This window comes from Bos taurus, chromosome 4 (assembly GCF_002263795.3).
Source record: "Bos taurus isolate L1 Dominette 01449 registration number 42190680 breed Hereford chromosome 4, ARS-UCD2.0, whole genome shotgun sequence".
Classification (NCBI taxonomy): domain Eukaryota; kingdom Metazoa; phylum Chordata; class Mammalia; order Artiodactyla; family Bovidae; genus Bos; species Bos taurus.
The window spans coordinates 111448323-111472151 of record NC_037331.1 but is presented as its reverse complement, the minus strand read 5'-3'; the positions used below and the strand labels follow the sequence as shown (position 1 = coordinate 111472151).

The 23829-nt window shown below is 43.7% G+C and overlaps 1 protein-coding gene across 1 annotated transcript in view; it reads right to left on the bottom strand.

Moving 5' to 3' along the window:
- Positions 1 to 23829, bottom strand: part of CNTNAP2 (contactin associated protein 2) — a 2325432-nt gene that overhangs the window by 278867 nt on the left and 2022736 nt on the right. Inside the window, exon 17 of the mRNA XM_024991213.2 lies at positions 3323 to 3493. Coding sequence (XP_024846981.1) covers positions 3323 to 3493 — 171 coding nt within the window. The remainder of the gene's footprint in view (positions 1 to 3322; positions 3494 to 23829) is intronic.

Genomic DNA, 23829 nt, shown 5'->3' with positions numbered 1-23829 from the left:
CTCTCTACTGCTGAGCCACCAGGGAAGCCCCTGACTCACTGTTCTTAGAGTCAGGAATTTTCCATTTCCAACAGAAGGACACAATGCCACTAATTAACGGAAATGTTATTCTAGAAACCACTACGTAGACATGAACTGTGACAAAACTCCTTTGAGACACACGTAGAGAAGCCAAATTTGAATTCCTACCTGAAAGATATTAGAAAGCCTAGCAAATTCAGAGGAAAAAAGCAGAGACACTCTTTAAAAATTTGACTTCGGGACCCATTAGGTTTGCAGTGATTCATCAGAGGACGGGAGAGAAGGGCTTGCAATAATTCTCCACCTCTCCCACCACCCCACGTATCCTGCACAGAAGAGTCTGGAGAAACGTGATGCATGGGGCAGAAGCAAGCCTCAGTCATGGCCACATTTCCTCCATGTTCCTTGTGGAAGCACCACTTCTTGTATACTTTGAAGAAGTTTTGCTCAAACAGAACAACCTGCCTTTCCCTCCCTGTTCCTCCCAAAAGTTCCTTTGAACCTGAATGGAGGTGCTATACAAAGATGGACATTTGGTATCTCTAACATTTAGGGGACCTTATAAAAGGTGCTTCCATCTTCAGTAATTATTAGAAGGTCTAGAGAACTCCGAGAAGAGGCCAACCTCTAATCCGTGCCTTGAAAGTCTCACACTTCTTCACCAAAAGTAAACTGGATGACAGAAAAGAGCTGCATGAGAAAATGAGGCTATATTCCGCCCTCTGTCATGGAGTTTTCATACCATGGAAAGACTGGGAGGACTTTGAGAATATCTATGGAGGTTTTTCATAATTAGAAATGAGTGAAATTCTGTTATACAGATACTCTAGTAGAAATGCCTGCTCTCTCTGTACTTAATTTGTCTTATTTCCAACCCAGGACTGGGTTTACAAAACATGGGGGTATAAAGCAAGGACAGGGAGAACTCAAGTAGTTTTATAGAAGCTCATAGAATTACTCAGATATGGGATTGTCCTTTTGTGCCATGAGATGTTTCTAAAATACAACCCAACTTTGTGTAAGTGAGAAAATAGTCTGATTCAATTGAATTCTGTGGAAATCCCTTTTAAATAATTCTAGTCCATAATTCATGAAAATAAATGATTTCTATTTGTGTACTTTGTAACTCTAGGGCTAGAATATTCTCAGTCTTCCTTTCAACCAGATCTGGCTCACACTAGATCTGTTAATGAGCATTCTCAGAAAGATGATAATTACAGTAACTACTAGACCCTGAAATAAATGCTTCATGAGTAGCTATATTCTAGCATCATAACCCCAGCAAATTATCATCCCCATTTTATAGATTTGGAAATTAGCATTCAAACAGATTGAGCAATTTGCCTGAGGACCTGGATTTCAACCTGAGAATGGAAATCCCAAAGTCCATGCACTTCTGCCACATCACCGTCCAGCATTTAACAGAAAGAATCCCATAGGATTTCAGCAGAAACATTTGCCTGAGATTCCCTTTCTCAAAGACCATATTGCACAATTGTAACTACAAAAGGAGGAAAATACACCATCAGCTATTTCTGGAAAATATGTCTGGGATCATCTGCAGACTAGACCCAGTAACACAGGTGCTCAGACACAGAGCACAGGCCAGGAGGAAGGACTCTGATGCGGGGAGGTTCCATGCAGGGACCTGGGGCACTGACCCACTTCCCCTCCTGGTTCTGGCTGTTCCTGGGTCTGAATAGCCAGGGGAGCCCGGCAAATGTGCACCAGACCTGGAAGTTTGTGGACACAGATTCCTACAGCTGCACCTGTGCCCCATGGATAAAAGGTCCCCCGTATGATGAGACTTGCCCTGCTCAGATGCAGTGACTCCCTGCCCTCCATGGGTGGCATCCTCAAATCACATGACCTCCGAGGGTCTTTGGGATCACAGGGCTGAGCTGAGCCAGGCAGCTGGGATTCTGGTAGTTTCTGCACCCTAGGTGAGAACACCAAGGACTCAAACCTTCAGAGGGTGGGTAGATGAGGAGCCTCTTCTGCGAAGCTGCAGACCCAGAGTTGCACAGCAACACCGTTCTGCTGTCTAGGTTGCTTCATCCACTCTTGCAGATGTTAATTCTGATTTTTCCTATTTTCGTGTGCGTTGTTACCCCAATTCTCTTATTTCTTATTCCTGATCACTTTACCCAATCCTCCGTCTACTCTTAGCCCTGCCTCCTTAGAAAACAAATACATTCTTCACACCAGTCAGAACGGACATTGTTAAAAGGTCCATGAGTAATACATGCTGGAGAGAGAGTGGAGGAAAGGGAACCCTCCTACATTGTTGGTGGAAAAGTAAGTTGGCATAGACACTATGGAGAACAACATGGAATGTTGTTCCTTAATATTCCTTAAAACCTATTTCTCTAAAAATATATTTATTTTTGGAAATAAATATTTCTAAAAAATATTCCTTGAAAAACTAAAAATATACCTACTACATGATCCTGCAATCCCACTCCTGGGCATATAGCTCTAATTCGAAAAGTTGCATGCATCCCAATAGTCATAGCAAGCACTATTTACAATAGGCAAGATATGGATATAATTTAAATATTCATCAACAAGGGGCATGGATGAAGAAGATATGGTACATATATACAACAGAATACTACTCAGCCATAAAAAGAATGGAATCATGCCATTCGCAGCAACGTGGATGGACTTGGAGATGATCACACTAAGTGAGGTAAGTAGACAGAGAAAGACAGATACCATACGGTATCACTTATAGGTGGGATCTAAAAAATTACACAAGTGAACGTAGTTTACAAAACAGAAATAGACTCACACATAGAAAATAAACTTAGGATTACCAAAGGGGAGAGAGAAGGTGGAGGGGCAGAGACAAATTAGGAGTTTGGGATTAACAGATGTGCATTACCATATATAAAATAGATAAACAATGAGAACCTACTTTATTGTACAGGGAAGTGTATTCAGTATCTTGTAATAACTTACAGTGGAAAAGAATCTGAAAAGCTATACATATATATAACCGAATCATTTTGCTGTACACCTGAAACTAACATAACACTGTAAATTGACTAGACTTCAACAAAAATACACATTGTTCCCCCCCCCCATTATCAGGGCAGTTTATCCTCTCTCGTCCTCCTAGAACAGCATTGTGGGGAGCTCTGTCTGTGACTGTATCCTTTGAGCATCTGCGCACAGGAACCCAGGTCTTTCTCAGACCTGGCGCTACCTCCTAGCGCCAATTACATAATCGAGGTTAAGATCAGCTTGTAAGTGACAAGAGTAGTTATTCATGAGCCGACAAACAATGGATACTCACATTTCAGTTCGAGTTTGATGAAATCTGTGTTCCCCAGATTTTCAAGAAACACTCCGCGGGGGATTAGCGTTTTGAAGTAGAAGGAGATGTCGGCACTGGTCTCTCCTTGGAAAGTGGAGAAATGCAGGTAGGATGATGGGTTTGGGAAAGAGGCCGCATTCCAGTAATCCCCTGTGGAAGGAACAAAGGAGAGGGCAGGGTAATTTACACCCAATCACGGCACTGGTGGAAAAGAGAGCCGCTTCCCGAGTTTTAATACAGTCCCACTGACAGTGGCCCTTGCTTCCGCTCTTCCCAGTGAATGACACTGCACGAAGTCCCCACAGACGTGTCTTCAACTTTCCAAAAGTTACCTGTGCGTCTGTATATAAAATATTTGACTAAGGATGGATAAATCCTTCTAAGAGGTGTCCTCTCAGGAGTACATGTCAGAGGAGGAGAAAAGGGAGTGATGCCCCTGGTTTCACGTGGTGGGTGGGAGTGGCTGTTTTGAACTCAGGTTTATGGTTTTTTTTTTTTTTTCATTTTTGATGTGGACCATTTTTAAAGCTTTATTGAATTTGTTACAATATTGCTTGTGTTTTATGATTTGGTTTTTTTGGCTGTGAGGCATATGGGATCTTAGCTCACTGACCAGGGATTGAACTCACACCCCTGGCGTTGGAAGGTGAAGTCTTAACCACTGGACCACCAGAGAAGTCCCCAGGCTTATGTTTGATGCAAGAAGCATCTGCACTTGACCGAGAGGGACAGACTAGGAAGGGGTCTTTGGTATCCTGCTCCTGCTTCTCATCTGTTTTTGTCTTGGAATAAGCAATGCTTGCTTCCAGCCAGCAGCTGCTCCAAGCCTGGGGCAGGTGAAGCAGAAATACAACCACGGGGAGTGCAGAAGCCTGGCTGAGCGAGGAGCTAGGGAAAAAGGTGGGATGACCTGGCCAGTCATCTCTCCACCCCTCCTGCTCCAAGCCCCACAGGCAAGTTGCTGTAAAGGGAGGGTCCCATCCCCAGCCTCTTCCTCCCTGGGGACTCCATGGGACACTCTGACCTGTGGCTGTTTTGTGGGGGTGGGAATGCTGAGCTGAGGGCACTGAAGGGCTTACAATCAGCCCCTATTTTTGAACTCATGGGGTAGACTCAGTTGTATTCACCCCCTCTGCACTCAGTGCCTGGTAGTAGGCAGTGGCCCCAGGAGAAAGGCAGTTCATGGGACAAAATAAAAGCACTAAACTAGAGGACCGACAAAACAGGTGGACCAAGAATTTAATATGACATCAAGAGCAGTGTGCCTGCATGCTTAGTCGCTCAGTCATGCCCTACTCTTTGCGACCTCATGGACTGTAGCCCATCAGGTTCCTCTGTCCACGGGATTTTTCAGACCCTGAATACTGGAGTGGGTTCTCAGGCCCTCCTCCAGGGGATCTTCGCCGACCCAGAGACTGAACCTGTGCTTCCACTGACTCCTGTATTACAGGCGATTTCTTTACTGCTGAGCCACCAGGGAAGCCCACCAAGAGCAGACTCCTGACTTTATCTCCAGGGGAGAAATTCCTTTAGGAAGTGCACATTTTTGAGTACATTTGACAGCACAGCTAAGGACTAGAACACATGAATATGCTTTAAAACAGTTACTAAAGCTTTTACCTTTAGTATTAACCCTATGTTAAAGTCACCAGGTGAGGCCCAAGATGGAGTCACTCTTGCTAACCCCTAGGTCAGCAAACCAGCACTTAACTGAGCTTCTGGGCTCAGCTCGCCCAGAGAAGGAAGGTCCAGGATACCCCGGCAGCACTGGCCTGCTCAGCTAAGGGTCCCTGAATCTCTAGGCCTTTCCTCTGCTGATGTAAGGGGTACAGCCATGCTTCAGCCAATCAGCACACGCCCAGTGTAACTTCCTGTTCCTGTTCCCTTTGGTTCATAACACCTCTCCTCTCGCACAGCTCTTCAGAGCTCCTTTCTCTCCGCTATGCTGGAGGTCGCCTGATTCATCAATCACTGAATAAAAGCCTACTAGATCAGTAAACTGCCTGTGGAAAATTTTAACATCTAAAATATGTATTTTGGGGACTTCCCTGGGGTTCCATGGAGAAGGAAGTAGCAACCTACTCCAGTGTTCTTGCCTGGAGAATCCCATGGACAGAGGAACCTGGTGGGCTTCTGTCCATGGGGTCAACAGAGTCGGACACAACTGAAGCGACTTAGCAGCAGCTGCTGATGGTTTAGCGGTTAAGAATCTGCCTGCCAATGCAGCGCAATCCCCTGTCCAGGAGGACCCTATATGCTGCAGAGCCACTAACCTCGTGTGCCACAACTACTGAGCCCATACTCTAGAGCCCATGAGCCACAAGAAAAGATACCACAGACGGAAGCCCACACACCACAACTAGAGAAAAGCCCTCAAGCAGCAACAAAGACCCAACATAGCCAAAAATAAATAAATCAATAAGTAAATAAAAATTTTAAATACAATATGTTTTTAAAAATTTATTTTTGCCATATCTTTCCTTCAAAAAACACACTGAACCAACTACATTCATTTTGTTAGTTTCTATGGACTATATTTTTCCCTTCCTTTTATACAAATTATGCATGTATGCAGTAAGTTCAGCTGCTATTCTTAAACAGAATTAACTTTGTTGGTACTGCTGGCGTGCTGCAATTCATGAGGTCACAAAGAGTCAGACATGACTGAGCGACTGAACTGAACTGAATGCTTATGCCATAAGTTCAAATTAAGTATATAATGTTGCTATATTATGAGATAATAAAGTGTCTTCATTTAATTTATGTTATTTAATTTGTTCTTAGGACATCTAGGGTACAGTGACACCTAGATAAGTGAATGGCAATGTATAAACAGTATCACTGACTCAGTGGACATGAATTTGGCCAAACTCCAATAGTGGATGAAAGGGAACCCTGGCATGCTGCAATCCATGGGTTCACAAAGAGTTTGGACACGGCTGAGTGACTGAACAAGTCAGTGCAAAACATGTTTTCAAATATCTCCATTAAGGTAAAAACAGTGGTGGTGGAGAGTCCACTGTTGAAAGTGTACCAAAAGTCTTAGGTGTAGTTTTAAGCTTTTTTTTTTTTTTAAATTACAATATCATTGTTTTCAGTAGGAGAAAAATAGACTTGTTTCCTTTTGGGAAGAAGGATGTGATACGACGTTGGTTAGACAATACCCAAAAAGAAAGAATCTTAACTATTGTTTAAGTTGCTATCATCTGAGCACTGAGCCCTCTTTCCCGCTCAAGATCTGCCTTCAAGTCTGGAGAGGCGAGTTTAGGCTCACCTCTCCCAGGAGGTGAAAATGAAGCTCTCTCAAGATAAAAGCTAAACTCTGCAACCCTCAGAGTTCTAGGCTGGAATGAAGAGCGCCCAGGGCCAGCAGCTTTCAGCCTGCCTAATGGATGAGAGGACTTCCCTGGTGGCTCAGACGGTAAAGCGTTTGTCTACAATGCAGGAGACCTGGGTTCAATCCCTGGGTTGGGAAGATCCACTGGAGAAGGAAATGGCAATCCACTCCAGTACTATTGCCTGGAAAATCCCATGGACAGAGGAGCCTGGTAGGCTATAGTCCATGGGGTCGCAAAGAGTCGGACACGACTGAGCAACTTCACTTTCACTTTTCTTTAATGGGTGAGAGCCTCTTAACAACCTAGGAGCTGCCAAGGGTCAGTCTCCAGCCATGTGTCAACCTGAAAGTCAAAATTCTGTCTCTTTAGGCTGAATCCCCAGGACAGAGATGTAATTGACATTTTCAAGTTTTCCTCCAATCAAATGCATTCTTATTTTCTGATGTGTTGTATTAACAGAAGGGCAGCTGTTTAAAATGATTCTAGAAAAAAGGAAAGCTAAAAGTAAAATATGTCAGTATTTATTTGAGGTCCAGCACTGGTTAATCAGACAGAAATATCTCCAGAGAGGAGGGCAGTTCGATCCGTTAATTCTCATTTGCAGAAATATCCCGACAGGCCACAGTTCCATTTGCTCTCATTCTGTGCTCACTAAGCAACTTTGAATTAATCTGATCTCTGGAATGGATACATTCACAGGGAAAGTATGCCTTGTACAAATGGTTACTAGTCATGCTTCTGGAAAGGTCTGGCTGATCACATGACATATTTGGAGTCTTTGCTGGTAGGCTGTCCCTCATCTCTGGATGAATTGACTAAATCCAGATTCTTTTTTAAAAAACTTTTTATTTTGTATTGGAATATAGCCAATTAACAATGTGGTGATAGTTTCAGGTGAGCAGGACTGAGCCATACATACACATGTATCCATTCTCTCCCAAACCCCTTCCCATGCAGGCTGCCACATGACATTGAGCAGAGCTCCCTGTGCTATACTGTAGGTCTTTCTTGGTTATCCATTTTAAATATAGCAGCCTGTACATGACCATCCCAAACTCTCTAACTATCCCTCCCCCACCCCTCCTCCCCAGCAACCATAAGCTCATTATGTGAGTCTGTGGATCTGTTTCTGTTTTGTAAATAAGCTCATTTGGATCATGTCCTTTTAGATTCTTCATGTAAGGGAAGTCATACACAAAGTCCTCATGGGACAAAAATCTACTTTATAGTAACATGAGTGTTAGTTCAGTTCAGTTCAGTCTCTCAGTTGTGTCTGACTCTTTGCGACCCTGTGAATTGCAGCACGCCAGGCCTCCCTGTCCATCATCAACTCCCGGAGTCCACCCAAACCCATGTCCATCGAGTTGATGATGTCATCCCACCATCTCATCCTCTGTCATCCCCTTCTCCTCCTGCCCTCAATCTTTCCCAGCATCAGAGTCTTTTCCAATGAGTCAGCTCTTCGCATCAGGTGGCCAAAGCATTGGAGTTTCAGTCTCAACACCAGTCCTTCCAAAGAAATCCAAGGGCTCATCTTCTTCAGAATGGACTGGTTGGATCTCCTTGCAGTCCAAGGGACTCTCAAGAGTCTTCTCCAACACCACAGTTCAAAGCATCAATTCTTTGGCGCTCAGCTTTCTTTATAGTCCAACTCTCACATCCGTACATAACCACTGGAAAAACCATAGCCATGAGTGTTAAAGATACCAAATAAATATGAATAAAAGTGAATGCTGCTTTCAGGTCAGTTCAGTTCAGTCACTCAGTCGTGTCTGACTCTCTGCGACCCCATGAATCGCAGCACGTCAGACCTCCCTGTCCATCACCAACTCCCGGAGTTTACTCAAACTCATGTCCGTTGAGTCGGTGCTGCCATCCAGCCATCTCATCCTCCGTCATCCCCTTCTCCTCCTGCCCACAATCCCTCCCAGCATCAGAGTCTTTTCCAATGAGTCAACTCTTCGCATGAGGTGGCCAAAGTACTGGAGTTTCAGCTATAGCATCAGTCCTTCCAATGAACACCCAGGGCTGATCTCCTTTAGAATGGACTGGTTGGATCTCCTTGCAGTCCAAGGGACTCTCAAGAGTCTTCTCCAACACCACAGTTCAAAAGCATCAATTCTTAGGCACTCAGCTTTCTTCACAGTCCCAACTCTCACATCCATACATGACCACAGTAAAAACCATAGCCTTGACTAGACGGACCTTTGTTGGCAAAGTAATGCCTCTGCTTTTTAATATGCTGTCTAGGTTGGTCATAACTTTCCTTCCAAGGAGTAAGCATCTTTTAATTTCATGGCTGCAATCACCATCTGCAGTTATTTTGGAGCCCCCCAAAAATAAAGTCTGGCACTGTTTCCACTGTTTCCCCATCTATTTCCCATGAAGTGATGGGACCAGATGCCATGATCTTCGTTTTCTGAATGTTGAGCTTTAAGCCAACTTTTTCACTCTCCTCTTTCACTTTCATCAAGAGGCTCTTTAGTTCCTCTTCACTTTTGGCCATAAGGGTGGTGTCATCTGCATATCTGAGGTTATTGATATTTCTCCTGGCAATCTTGATTCCAGCTTGTGCTTCTTCCAGCCCAGTGTTTCTCATGATGTACTCTGCATATAAGTTAAATAAGCAGGGTGACAATATCCAGCCCTGACATACTCCTTTTCCTATTTGGAACCAGTCTGTTGTTCCATGTCCAGTTCTAACTGTTGCTTCCTGACCTGCATATAGGTTTCTCAAGAGGCAGGTCAGGTGGCCTGGTATTCCCATTTGTTTCAGAATTTTCCACAGTTTATTGTGATCCACACAGTCAAAGGCTTTGGCATAGTCAATAAAGCAGAAATAGATGTTTTTCTGGAACTCTCTTGCTTTTTCGATGATCCAGCGGATGTTGGCAATTTGATCTCTGGTTCCTCTGCCTTTTCTAAAACCAGCTTGAACATCTGAAAGTTCATGGTTCACATATTGCTGAAGCCTGGCTTGGAGAATTTTGAGCATGACTTTACTAGTGTGTGAGATGAGCGCAATTGTGTGGCAGTTTGAGCATTCTTGACCTCATTTTGTGACCTCATGGACTGCCATGCTCCTTTGTCCATAGGATTTCTCAGGCAAGAATACTGGAGTGGATTGCCATTTTTTTCTCTAAAGGCTCTTCCCAACCCAGGGATGGAACTCGAGTCTCCTGTTTGGCAGGCAGATTCTTTACCACTGAGTCACCTGGGAAGCCCATATATATGTGTATAACTTACTAAATTTGCTGTATAACAGAAGCTACCACAACATTGTAAAGCAATTATACTCAAAAATTAATAAATTAAATAAAATAAACTCTTTGTCAGGTAACTTTAAGAGCCAAATACCCTGGGAAATTTTTTAATGTTTCTTTTTGCTCTGGTTTTCCATGAGATCTCTTTTATATAAGTATTTTTTAAATCACAAGCATTGTAGATAAATAACTGTACAATTCCTTCAGAAAGGCTTTTGTTTTGCTTCTTCTATTTAGGGGTAGATTAAGCTCAACATTCAGAAAACTAAGATCATGGCATCTGGTCCCATCACTTCATGGGAAATAGATGTGGAAACAGTGGAAACAGTGTCAGAGTTTATTTTTGGGGATTCCAAACCACGGCAGATGGTGATTGCAGCCATGAAATTAAAAGACACTTACTCCTTGGAAGGAGGGTTATGACCAACCTAGATAGCATATTCAAAAGCAGAGACATTATTTGCCAACAAAGATTCATCTAGTCAAGGCTATGGTTTTTCCAGTAGTCATGTATGGGTGTGAGAGTTGGACTGTGAAGAAAGCTGAGCACCAAAGAATTGATGCTTTTGAACTGTGGTGTTGGAGAAGACTCTTGAGAGTCCCTTGGACTGCAAGGAGATCCAACCAGTCCATTCTAAAGGAGATCAGCGCTGGGTGTTCTTTGGAAGGAATGATGCTGAGGCTGAAACTCCAGTACTTTGGCCACCTCATGCGAAGAGTTGACTCGTTGGAAAAGACTCTGATGCTGGGAGGAATTAGGGGCAGGAGGAGAAGGGGACGACGGAGGATGAGATGGCTGGATGGCAGCACCGACTCGATGGACATGAGTTTGAGTAAACTCCAGGAATTGGTGATGGACAGGGAGGTCTGGCATGCTGCAATTCATGGGGTCGCAGAGAGTCGGTCACGACTGAGCCACTGAACTTCAGCATTCTTTGGCATTGCCTTTCTTTGGGATTGGAATGAAAACTGACTTTTTCCAGTCCTGTGGCCACTGTTGAGTTTTCCAAATTTGCTGGCATATTGAGTGTAGCACTTTCACAGCATCATCTTTCAGGATTTGAAATAGCTCAACTGGAATTCCATCACCTCCACTAGCTTTGTTCGTAGTGATGCTTCCTAAGGCCCACTTGACTTCAGATTCTAGGATATCTGGCTCTAGGTGAGTGATTACACCATCGTGATTATCTGGGTCATGAAGATCTTTTCGTACAGTTCTTCTGTATATTCTTGCCACCTCTTCTTAATGTGTTCTGCTTCTGTTAGGTCCATACCATTTCTGTCCTTTATCAAGCCCATCTTTGCATGAAATGTTCCCTTGGTATCTCTAATTTTCTTGAAGAGATCTCTAGTCTTTCCCATTCTGCTGTTTTCCTCTATTTCTTTGCATTGATCACTGAGGAAGGCTTTCTTATCTCTCCTTGCTATTCTTTGGAACTCTGCATTCAGATGGGTATATCTTTCCTTTTCTCCTTTGCTTTTGGCTTCTCTTCTTTTCACAGCTATTTGTAAGGCCTCCTCAGACAGCCATTTTGCTTTTTTGCATTTCTTTTTCTTGGGGATGGTCTTGATCCCTATTTCCTGTACAATGTCACAAACCTCTGCCCATAGTTCATCAGGCACTCTGTCTATCAGATCTAGTCCCTTAAATCTATTTCTCACTTCTACTGTATAATCATAAGGGATTTGATTTAGGTCATACCTGAATGGTCTAGTGGTTTTCCCTACTTTCTTCAATTTAAGTGTGAATTTGGCAATAAGGAGTTCATGATTCCCTATTATAACTGGACACAGCTCCCACTGGCAAACCATAATTTTCCTTATCCGTGACTTAATTACTATTATTTCCCAGAGACCTCATTGAATGATGCCACACATTTGCAAGACTGATGGGCTTATACCCTTAAGGTTGTTGAAATGGCTGCACTCTGCTTGTCTGACTTCCTCCACTCTTCCTCCAGAAAAATCTCTAGGGCCATCCATGTTGCTGCAAATGGCATTATTCCATTATTTTTGATGGCTGAGTAACATTCCATTGTATATATATGTAGCACATCTTCTTTCTTCAGTCCTCTGTGATGTCTAAGTGCAGATCGTTGATCAGTAACAGTGAGGATTCTACCTTGGACCTGACTGGTAGTGCCAGGTGAGGTGTCTACTCTGGGGAGGTGCTGAAGGAGAGAGCCATTGGGGCACAAGCAGAGAGGACCAGAAAGTCTATTTAGAAAAAAATTTTAAAACCTTCATTCTTTAAAATATTTATTTCAGTTATACTTGATAATGTATATAATATAGGAATTTAGTAGGACATGGAGAAGACTCTTGAGATTCCCTTGGACTGCAAGGAGATCAAACCAGTCAATCCTAAAGGAAATCAGTCCTGAATATCCATTGAAAGGACTGTTGCTGAAGCTGAAGCTCCAATACTTTGGCCACCTGATTCAAAGAACTGACTCACTGCAAAAGACTCTGATGCTGGGAAAGATTGAGGGCAGGAGGAGAAGGGGATGACAGAGGATGAGATGGTTGGATGGCATCACCAACTTGATGGACTTGAGTTTGAGCAAACTCCGGGAGTTGGTGATGGACAGGGAAGCCTGGCGTGCTGTGGTCCATGGGTTGCAAAGAGTCAGACACGACTGAGCAACTGAACTGAACGGTGGGACATGGATAGAATTCATGAGTAAGCTTTTCGGGATGTGAGGTTAAAGGCTTCAGTGAGCAGAGGCATAATAAGAAAGTTTGGGTGCCACTACTCCAGACCCTGATGAACTTCTATGAGACTCTGTTCTCGTGAGTTGTTGCCCAATCTCAGGATTTCTGGTTAAAACGAAATAACATGAGCGCTTTTTCTAGTGCTCCTTGCACTCTCTGATGCATGGAGATTAGAGCCTTATTACTGTTTGTTTCTATTGTTCCCAGCTGACCGTAAGCTCCTTGAAAGCTGGGAGAAAACCATTTCATCTCTGTAACCTTTGGCTCCACAACGTATTAAGTACTCAATAAATAATTATTAAATCAATGGGTATATGAAACAATTGGATAAGTTATATCCAATTCCATTCTATATGCAAAGCCCTCATGGGACAAAAATCTACTTTATAGTAACATGAGTATTAAAGATACCAAATAAATATAAATAAAAGTGAATGCTGCTTTAGCACCTATTATAACTGGACACAGCTCCCACTGGAGAACCATAATTTCCCTTATCCATGACTTAATTCCTATTATTTCCCAGAGACCTCATTGAATGATGCCGTGCATTTGCAAGACTGATGATGCTTATACCCTTAAGGTTGTTGAAATGGCTGCAATCTGTACTTGTTCTCAAGGTCAGAGCTGCGAGGGTGAAGTGATACTGGCTGAGAACACCAAGCTAGGAACGAGATTTGCTGGATGGCAGGCGTGTCCCATGGCAGATGGTGGGATGGCCGGCGTGGACAGGCAGAGCGGGCAAGGGTGGAGACTGAGAGGGGAAGTGTGAAGCAGAACATCTGAGGTGGAAGAGGCTGGATGGGCCACAGTAACAGAATAAAGAGGCCGTGGACAGGGGTGAAGGATCCAACCCAGGGCAGAGGCAACAGTCAGCAGCAAAGTCTGAGCAAAACCACTGGGGTGAGGTTGAGGGTTCTGCCAGCTTGGAAACCAGCTGACCACATGAGAAGCTTTTAAAGTACCTTCTGGACAAGGCCTGGGCTCATCTTGGGTGGGAGGAAGAACCAGGGAGGTACCTCCAGATGGTGCAGGGGAGTAGGTCACTTAAAACCTCAGTCAATCACTGCTAGAAAATGCACTCAGCCAAATTCTTTAACATGAAATCACTTTAATCTCATCAGTGATTATTTAGCATGGGATTCTGCCTTCAAGATTTCTAACGATATTTTTTTTCTTGATGGGCAGCCATTAACTGTAAGCCTAATTTCAATTTCTAACAAAGTATTACACATACATGATTTTAAAAGCCAAGTGGTGCTAGAAGGAATATAGCAAAATGCCATTCCCTGCTCCATCCCACCCCCACCAAACCCAATTCTTAGTGACAGCTCTTCTTGTATCCCAGAATTTCTAACATAGACTTGTTAGCTGTTTATTAATTTATGCATTTTAAATAGTCTCTACTGACTTTCCTGAATGCAAGATGAGAACTGAGCATTTTTACAAGCCTAACCCCCTGTTCTTCCCAAATAGCAAGATCACAGATTTGGGGGTGTATTGAAACACAATATTAATATCTTTAGGACTTTTTGCTGCTGTTCAGCTACAATGTCCGACTCCTTGCAACCCCATGGACTGCAGCACGCCAGGCTCCTCTGTCCACCACTGTCTCCTGGAGTTTGCTCAAGTTTGTGTCCATTGAGTTGGTGATGCTATCTAACCATCTTATCTTCTGCTGTCCCTTTCTTCTCCTGCCTTCAATCTTTTCCAGAATTAGGGTCTTTTCTAATAAGTTGGCTCTTTGTATCAGGTGGCCAAAGTATCTGAGATTCAGCTTCACCATCAGCCCTTCCAGTGAATATTCAGGACTGATTTCCTTTAGGATGGACTGGTTGGATCTCCTTGCAGTCCAAGGGACTCTTAAGAATCTTCTCCAGCACCACAATTCAAAAGCATCGACTCTTTGGCACTCAGCCTTCTTTATGGTCCAGTTCTCACATCCATATATGACTACTGGGAAAATCTTAGCTTGGACTACACGGACCTTTGCTGGCAAAGTGACAAAAACTATGACAACCCAAGACAGCATATTGAAAAGCAGAGACATCGCCATAGCTTTCCTTCCAAGTAGACAGCAGTTTTTAATTCCAGGGCTGCAGTCACCATCCACAGTGATTTGGGAGTCCAAGAAAATAAAATTTGTCACTGCCTCCACTTTTTCCCCTTCTTCAGGACTATGTAAGTATTATTGGAGAAGGAAATGGTAACCCACTCCAGTATTCTTGCCTGGAAAATCCCATGGACAGAGGAGCCTGGTGGGCTACAGTCCATGGGATTGCAAAGAGTCGGACACGACTGAGCGACTTCATTTCACTAAGTACTATCCACTAATGAGCCAAGAAGTGAAATCTAATTATATTTTCTTGTTTTGTATAATTTTTTGTTTCCCTTGAGTTACTTTTTTTCCCCATCTGCCTACTTTTGTTTGTATCTGTCATGAATTCTTTACAAATCCTCCAACGCACTTGGAAACTCTTCTTAAAATTTTTCTGACATTTGACACATCAGGCTGTCCATCAGTCACATTTTTGTCCCCTGAGGGCATTGCCTGACAGCGCCCCATCTGTCTGCCACCATCCATGCTGGTTCTTCTCAGGGCAGCTGCCCAGCTGCTGGTCGAGGGCCTCCTTCTTGCCCTTTTTGCAGGGGCTTCCTTTTGTCCATCGTCCACATTAAGTCCCTTAATTCCTGGGCCTCTCTGAGTTTGGATGTTCCCTCTTTCTAGATCTACACCCTCATTTTCATGGAGCACATATTCAAGTAGCTCCTTGAGAAAAGTGATGTATCAGGTCAACTTCCTAAATCCCTGCTCCTTTAAAGAGTCATTATTCAGCTTTTACATGTAATGGAGACACTCCAGAAAATTATTTCCATGGGGAATTTTAAAGGCATTTCTCCACTGTCTTCAGGTGCTTGGGGTTGTCATTGAGAAAACTAAAGCTTTCGGACCACTACATCATGCGTGTCACTGATGGGGTTCGGGATGTGCTACCCCAAATATGACACCTTGGGAGACTGAGTATTTCTAGCTGAATGGATGTGAGGCAAGGCAGGTGCAGAGGACTTCCTGGGCTTCCTCGGAAGCAGGCCAGGAGAATCTTGTGCAAGGTGCCCTCCTTCCCAGAGGAAAGGAATCTGCCTGCAATGCAGGAGACACAGGTTTGATCCCTGGGTTGAGAAGATCCCCTGGAGAAGGAAATGGCAACCCTCTCAGGTATTCTTGCTTGGAGAAGCCCATGGATAGAGTAGTCTGGAGGGCTACAGTCCACGGGGTTGCAAAGAGTCAGCCACGGCTGAGCAGCCCAACTACCATCACCACCCACCATCTCCAAAGACAGAGGGGCAGAGGGCAGCTGAGGAACAGGCCTTGTACGGTTGACTCCACTCAGCTCACACTGTCATCCCATCTTTTTTGACTTCCTATCCTTTATTAAACCAAGCATCAAAACACTGAAATTTAAGCATTTCTTCAGGTCTTCATTTCATCACGAAGGTTCCCGTGTCGTGTAAAAACACTTGTTAAATAAACTTGTATGCTTTCTTTCTGTTAATGAAACTCAGCCAGGACCCCTAGAGAAACTGATCTCCTGAGTTACTCATATCTTTTTTCTTTCTGGAAACTTAGAGGATATTTCCTTTAACTCCCTTAATTGAGCATTCATATAGGGACTCCCTGGCAGTCCACTGGTTAAGACTTCACCTTTCAATGCAGGGGGTGAGGGTTCCATCCCTGGTTGGGGTGCTAAGATCCTATGGCCAAAAATCCAAAGCATAAAAGAGAAGCAATATTGTAAAAAATTCAAAAGAGACTTTAAAAATGGTCCACAAGGAAAAAATCTTAAAAAAAAGAAAAAGTTAAAAAAGGAAAAAAAAAAAAGAAAGTTCATACAATGACTTGATGTATATCTTTCCCACATCAGGTCTGGACTTCGATAGTTTCTCTGAGCCCTCTTTCTTAAACACCTGTTAGTTTTATATTTATCTCTTTCTCTTGATCCTTTGCATTCCTAATTTTGATCTTTTTTCTTTGGGTTGACTTCCTTGGAAGTTCCTTCAGCTTTATTTCTGACACTGCTATTGTCTTTTTGTTTCAGCAATCATATTTTAAATTTCTCAGTGTTACTCCTTGTCTTCTGAGGGTCCTCATTTCTGGAGCATGCTGTTGTAGGTTTTGTTCAGTTTTGGGTGCGATATCTTCTATTATCTGTCTGAGAATATTGATTTAATCGTTAAAAGCTTTCTTTTGTTGTCTGAGTTGTCTCTGTCTCTTCCTGCCGTACTGTTAGTTCGGGCTCCTTTTCCATGTTGCCTGGTTGGCGAGTCTTCCTACAACACTCACACTGAACAGTGATGCTCTAGAGACGGTCTGGTGCTCCGTGAGTGTGTGTCTAGGAGTGATGGTCTGCTGACCAGTCGGTCACACCACAGTAAGGATGAGTTCCCCATCTCATCGAAGGGACCCCAAGTGTCAGTAACTGTGGATTTTATTTTTTGATTACAGATCATTCAATTTCTTGCGAGAAGGATCCTGCAGTTTCATGAGGCATATATGTGTGATGGTCAGTGTCCTGGAGGCTGAGCAGGTTCCCACTTAAATAGATGTCCATATTTTTATTCTGTTTTAATGAAGAAGTGCCACCTCCACCTTCTTTGGTGCCTCGTGTCTGGAGTGTAACCTCTCACCTCCCTCTGGGGTAGAACAGGATAGTCACCTTGGGGGTGGGAGGAGATGAAGTTGGTTATAACTGGTGTCTACATGGCTGATGTCTATAGTTCAGTCGCTCAGTCGTGTCCGACTCTTCGCGACCCCGTGGACTGCAGCATGCCAGGCTGATGTCTACACAGACTTTTAACCAAACCTGTTCTGAGCCTCTCCTCCCCCAGCCTTCTGACGACTCCAATTCCTGAACCTTGTGGAGTTTCTCAGCTTTCATCTGCCCATCAACAGTTTGGACTTACAGACGTTCCTGTACTGTCAGTGATGAAGAGACTGAACACATGATACCCCGAGGTTCCCTCCGGATGGTGGTGAGGAGGGGTGGGGTATATGGGGGACACAGCAGGTGAACTCAGGGGCTGCACTGGCCTGCCTGTCACCTGGTGACATGCACTGGTCCATGTGCAGACTCTGGAATCAGACAATCTGGCTTCATTGTCCCTGCCCACTGGGGCGACTCTGGACAGTTGTCTTATCTTCCTAAACCCCAATGTCCTCATTTGTACAATGGAATAACATTGGAATCTCTTTTAAAGATTGTTGGAATCCCAGGAGATTATTCAGGGGCTGAGTACAGAATAACTGTTCAACACATGGGATTATTCCACCACCAAACAGGGGGCTTCGGTGTCACATTCACTCACTGTCCAGGGCTTGGCCAAGAAGCTGGGAGGCTGGGAAAGGACCTCCTTCCTTAAACGTATGACCCGACCACCCTTAGCTTCTCCGGAACCCCCTTCTCTGAGGGAGAAGGCAGCAGACTTCCCAGGCAGACAGAGCGCTCACCCACAACCCCAGCCTCTCCACTCACTGGCATGCCCCTGACCCACGCCCAGCTGCCTTTTGTCCTGTTTTCCTCACTTCTCTGCCCCCCGTTCACTGGAATTCAAAGCTGTGCACAGCCTCTCCTTTTGCCTCATTATTGACTTTAGAAAACATCCATTCAGACACGCAAATGAGAACGCTCCTTGAGCCCTGACACTGTGACATAGGGTTTTGCAGAGAAGCCATTACATAAAAAGTCTGATGAAAGGAGTGACTGAGCAAAAAGTCAGACGTGACTGAGTGACAGAAAAACAACAACAAGAAAACAGAGTTACCCAAATACTACACACAGGTTCACATGAGCAAAGATGACCCAAGGCACGCAGTGGGCAGAGACCTGGAGGAGAAGCCGCGGCCTCACCTTCATGCATCCATGCCTGCTATCCTCCCTTCCTCCTCAGAGGGGGCACAGGGAACTAGAAAAAGGTGGTGAGGCAGCAACTGGAAGAGCTGGCACTGAGCTGACATGGAGGAGACTGGGCGTGGCTCCCCCAGCTGTGGCTTAGGGGGCTGTGTGGCCACTGGAGTGGCCTGGATGCCAGTGGACACGTCCACTCCCTCCCGGACTCAGCAGCTTTCTCAGAGCCGCCAATGGGCCCTGTGCTGGGACTGCACTGGGAAGCATTGCCATAGCTTCTGGTTAAGGTGGAAGGCGCTTTCCAACCTAAGTACTAGCTCTCAGGGGACTAATTACTCCGAAAATTTTTAGTGACCCAGAGGTTAGAAAATTGGAGCATTGTTTGAGTTATGTAATGAGGGCTCTATTGTTTACTATGGCTGGGTGCTATTTACAACAATAAACCAGATGGCTTCATTTGCATGCAGATTTGAGTCTATTTGTAGAGGTGTTCTTATGGGTAGGAAAAAAAATTACTTCCTTAATTAAACCATTTTGTGCATTCAGGAGAGGTAAGTGTAGCTTTGTTCTGCTAACAGCCTCATTTTATGGGGCGAGCTCAACCCAGAACCAAGGGCTGCAAGTTAAGACCTGCCCTGGAGCCATCCATTCCCTCTGCAGTGTTTCATTCTCTCCGGCATGCAGTTTCCATGGCTACAACCCAAATGGGTGATGTTATAACCTTGTGAGAGGAGTCAATAATATGAAGTTTTCACCCTGTGTCTCTTTGTGACTTGTTTCCTTTGGGCAAGAATGGGGATGGGGTCCAACAGAGAAAAAGAATATTACACTGACAATGAAAATCAGAAAGAGATATTAAGAAAATGGTTCTATTTATCATTGCATCAAAAAGAATAAAATACCTAGGAATAAACCTACCTAAGGAAGCAAAAGGCCTGTATTCTGAAAACTGTAAGGTGCTGATGAAATAAATTGAAGACAACACAAACAGATGGACAGATACACCACGTTCTTGAATCGGAAGAATCAATTATTATAAAAATGGCCATATTGCCCAAGGCAATCTATAGATTCAAAGCAATTCCTATCAAACTACCAAAGCATTTTTTTCACAGAACTGGAACAAAAACTTTTACAATGTGTATGGAAACACAAAAGACCTTGAATAGCCAAAACAATATTGAGAGCAAGGGATGGAGCTGGAAGAATCATGCTCCCTGACTTCAGACTATATTGTAAAGCTACAGTCATCAAAACAGTATTGTAGTGGAACAAGAACAGACACATAGACCAACAGAACAGGATAGAAAGCCCAGACACAAACCTATGGACTTATAGTCAACTAATCTATGACAAAGGGGCAAGAATATACAATGGAGAAAAGAGGGCCAGTCTCTTCAATAAGTAGTGCTGGGAAAACGGAACCTACCCAAGGTTGTAAAAAAATGAAATTAGAACATGCTCTAATACCATACAAAAAATAAACTCAAAATGCATTACAGATCTAAACCGAAGACTGAATACTAGAGAAGAAAACACAAGTAGAATACTCTTTGACATAAATGCAGCAACAGTTTTTTGGATTCCTGTCCTAGAGTCATGGAAACAAAAACAAAAATAAATGAATGGGACTTACTTAAAAGCTTTTTCACAGCAAAAGAAATGATAAACAAAATGAAAAGACAATCTACAGGATGGAAGAAAATATTTGCAAACAATATGACTAAGAAGGGATTAACTTCCAAAACAGCTCAATATAAAAAAATAACAACCCTCAATAATAGCCTAATCAAAAAATGGTCAAAATTTCTAAATAAACATTTCCAGGGACATGGCCAAGAGACAAATAATAAATCCTAGAGAGGATGTGGAGAAAAAGGCACCCTCCTACACTGTTGCTGGGAATGTAACCTGGCACAGCCACTACGGAAAACAGTTCCTTAAAAAACTAAAAATACTATATGAGCCTGTAATTTCACTCCTAAGCATAGATCCAGAGAAAACTCTAATTCAAAAACACAGACACACCCCAATGTTCACTGCAACACTGCTGACAATAGGCAAGAAATGGTAGCAACCTAAATGTTCACTGACAGATGAGTGGTGAAGAAGACATGGTATACACACAATGGGATACTACCCAGCCATAGAAAGAGTGAAATAATGCCACTTGCAGCAACATGGATGGATCTAGAGATTACCATACTAAGTGAAGTAAGTCAAACAGAGAAAGACAAACATCATATGATACTTCTTATATGTGGAATCTAAAAAAAAAAAAAGACACAAATGAACTTATTTACAAGCCAAAATAGATCCATGGACATGGAAAACAAACTTACAGTTACCAAAGGGGACAGGGATAGTGATAAATTAGGAGTTTGGGATTAATATGTATACACTGCTGCTGCTGCTAAGTCGCTTTAGTCGTGCCTGACTCTGTGCGACCCCATAGATGGCAGCCCACCAGGCTCCGCCATCCCTGGGATTCTCCAGGCAAGAACACTGGAGTGGGTTGCCATTTCCTTCTTCAATGCATGAAAGTGAAAAGTGAAAGTGAAGTCGCTCAGTTGTGTCCGACTCTTCACGACCCCATGGACTACAGCCTACCAGGCTCCTTGGCCCATGGGATTTTCCAGGCAAGAGTACTGGAGTGGGTTGCCATTGCCTTCTCTTGTATACACTACTATATATGAAATAGATAACCTACTATATAGGAAGTGAACTATACTCAATATTTTGTATTCACCTATAATGGAAAAGAATTTGATATATATATATTAGAATCAGTTTGCTGTACACCTGGATAACTATAAATCAACTACACTTCAATAGACATTTTTTAAAAAAGAATATGATGGTGAAACCCCAAAGGTAATCATGCTCACTTGGGGGGGCTCCTGCATGGCTGTGAGCTGACCAATAAATAGACTGGGGTCTGTGTGAAAAAACTGGACTTTCCCAATTAGTCATGAAAATTCACATAATCAAATCCATTAATGGTACATCTAAACATACCAGTATTTAAGAGGTCATTCTAGTTCCTTTGGAATGCTGGAAATAGCTGTGTGTGCTTGGAAGCTCTTCAGGGTCTCCACCTTAGATCCCTAAATCTCCCCAGACTTTCCTCACTGGGTCTACAGGCTATGCCTGAGTCATCCTAAGTATACTGGGGTTCAAGTTAAAAGCTAATAACCGGAAGTGGAGAAATGAATAGCTAGGTATGTAATGGAAACACATGGGCTTCCTGCCCTTCCCTCGAATTTCTGTCTTGAGTAAATCCCAAAAGGTTTCTGTGTGAACAATTCCAAAGAATGAGAGAGTAGCAAGACGGAATCTCTCATATACCTGTGAATAAGGGATTGCAGGGAGATTTGTTTGATTTAGGAAAAATAAAAGTTTGTTGCGTCTGGAGCTTGTAGAACAAATTTATATCCACTACATGCAGGTTACTGGAAAAGATCCTGATCCTGGAAAGATTGAGGGTGGGAGGAGAAGGGGATGATAGAAGATGAGACAGTTGGATGGCATCACTGATTCAATGGACATGAGTTTGAGCAAACTCCAGGAGATAGTGAAGGACAGGGAAGCCTGGTGTGCTGCAGTCCATGGGGTTGCAAAGAGCTGGACATGACATAGCATCTGAACCACAACATGCAGGTTGGTATGAAAAAATATTTAACATGTATTTAGTGCAATGAAATGGCCACAGCAGGATGACGCTGCAGATTGCCTAATTTCTAGACCTTTATATGTCACAGGGATGAATTCTCTGATTTTCTCTTTTTCTGAGTGATTTCATCTACTTTCAGCACTTCAAGTACTATCCTTAGATCGATGATCCTCAGATTGATGTATACAGTTAGCTGTCTAGTATAAGATTAACGCATGCATTTCTTTCTTAAAATTTTATTTATTTTTAATTGAAGGATAATTGCTTCATAGTATTGTATTGGTTTTAAACACATGCATTTCTTACTGGACAGTTTTACCTTGACTTACAAATACCTCAAACTAAATGCCTGAGAGTGACAGGGATTCGCCCAGTCCTGTCCAACTCTTTGTGACCCCATGGACTGTAGCCCGCCAGACTCCTCTTTCCATGGAATTCTCTAGGCAAGAACACTGGCTGCTGCTGCTGCTGCTAAGTCACTTCAGTCGTGTCCGACTCTGTGCGACCCCATAGACGGCAGCCCACCAGGCGCCGCCGTCCCTGGGATTCTCCAGGCAACAACTACGACTCTTCGAGACCTCATGGACTGCAGCCTACCAGGCTCCTCTGTCCATGGGATTTTCCAGGCAAGAGTACTGGAATGGGGTGCCATTGCCTTCTCCGAAGAACACTGGAGTGGGTTGCATTCCCTTCTCCAGGTGATCTTCTCAACTGAGGGATCAAACCTGGGTCTCCCACATTGCAGTAGATTCTTTACCGTCTGAGTCACCAGAGAAGCCCTGAGTGAACGCATATTCCTTCCACATTAGCTCTACCTGTTGTATTCTCCACTTTAGAGCTGTTCCTACTTTGTCACCCAAGCCAGGAACATGGTAGTCACTGCTGGGTATCCACCCCAACGCCTGACGGTGGACCCTCCAGAATATTCTGTGGTGTTGCCTGCATTTTTCACTTCTTCTGCTATCTTGGCTCGGCCATCACCTCTTGCCTGGATTCTGTGATAATTTTTGGTTCTGTTTCCAGTGTGTTTGGATCTTACATCTAGCCTTTACAAAGCCAACAGGGAAATCTCTCTAAAATGCACAGCTGATGGTGTCAAAACCCCTAATGGCTCCAAATGCCTTCGGAATGCATTGCAAACTCCCTGATGTGATGTGTGAACCCAGTTTCCCCAGCCTCTTTTCTCCCTACCCCTTGCCTATCATCAGCTACATGGGGCTGCCCAGTTTCCGCCAGCCATGGTCCTATGTACGGACTCCTTATTTTCCTCTGTGCGGCTTCCTCGTTTTGAAATCTCCTTTTTTTTTTTTTTTCCAATCTGCCCCTTACCCAACTCCCAACTTGCACACTGTATCTGACCTGGCTCCTTCTCAGTCTTGAAGGCTCAGCTCAGGTGTCACCTCCTCTAGATGGCATTCTGTCCCCTCCCCTTGCGTGTGCCATGCACTTTCCCTGATCTCCTGTGACGTCTTGAATTTATCATCACACCCAACTTTTGTTGTTGTTGTTCAGTCACTAAGTCACATCTGACCCTTTGTGACCATGTGGACTGTAGCATGCCAGGCTCCCCTGTCCTTCACTTTATCTTGGAGTT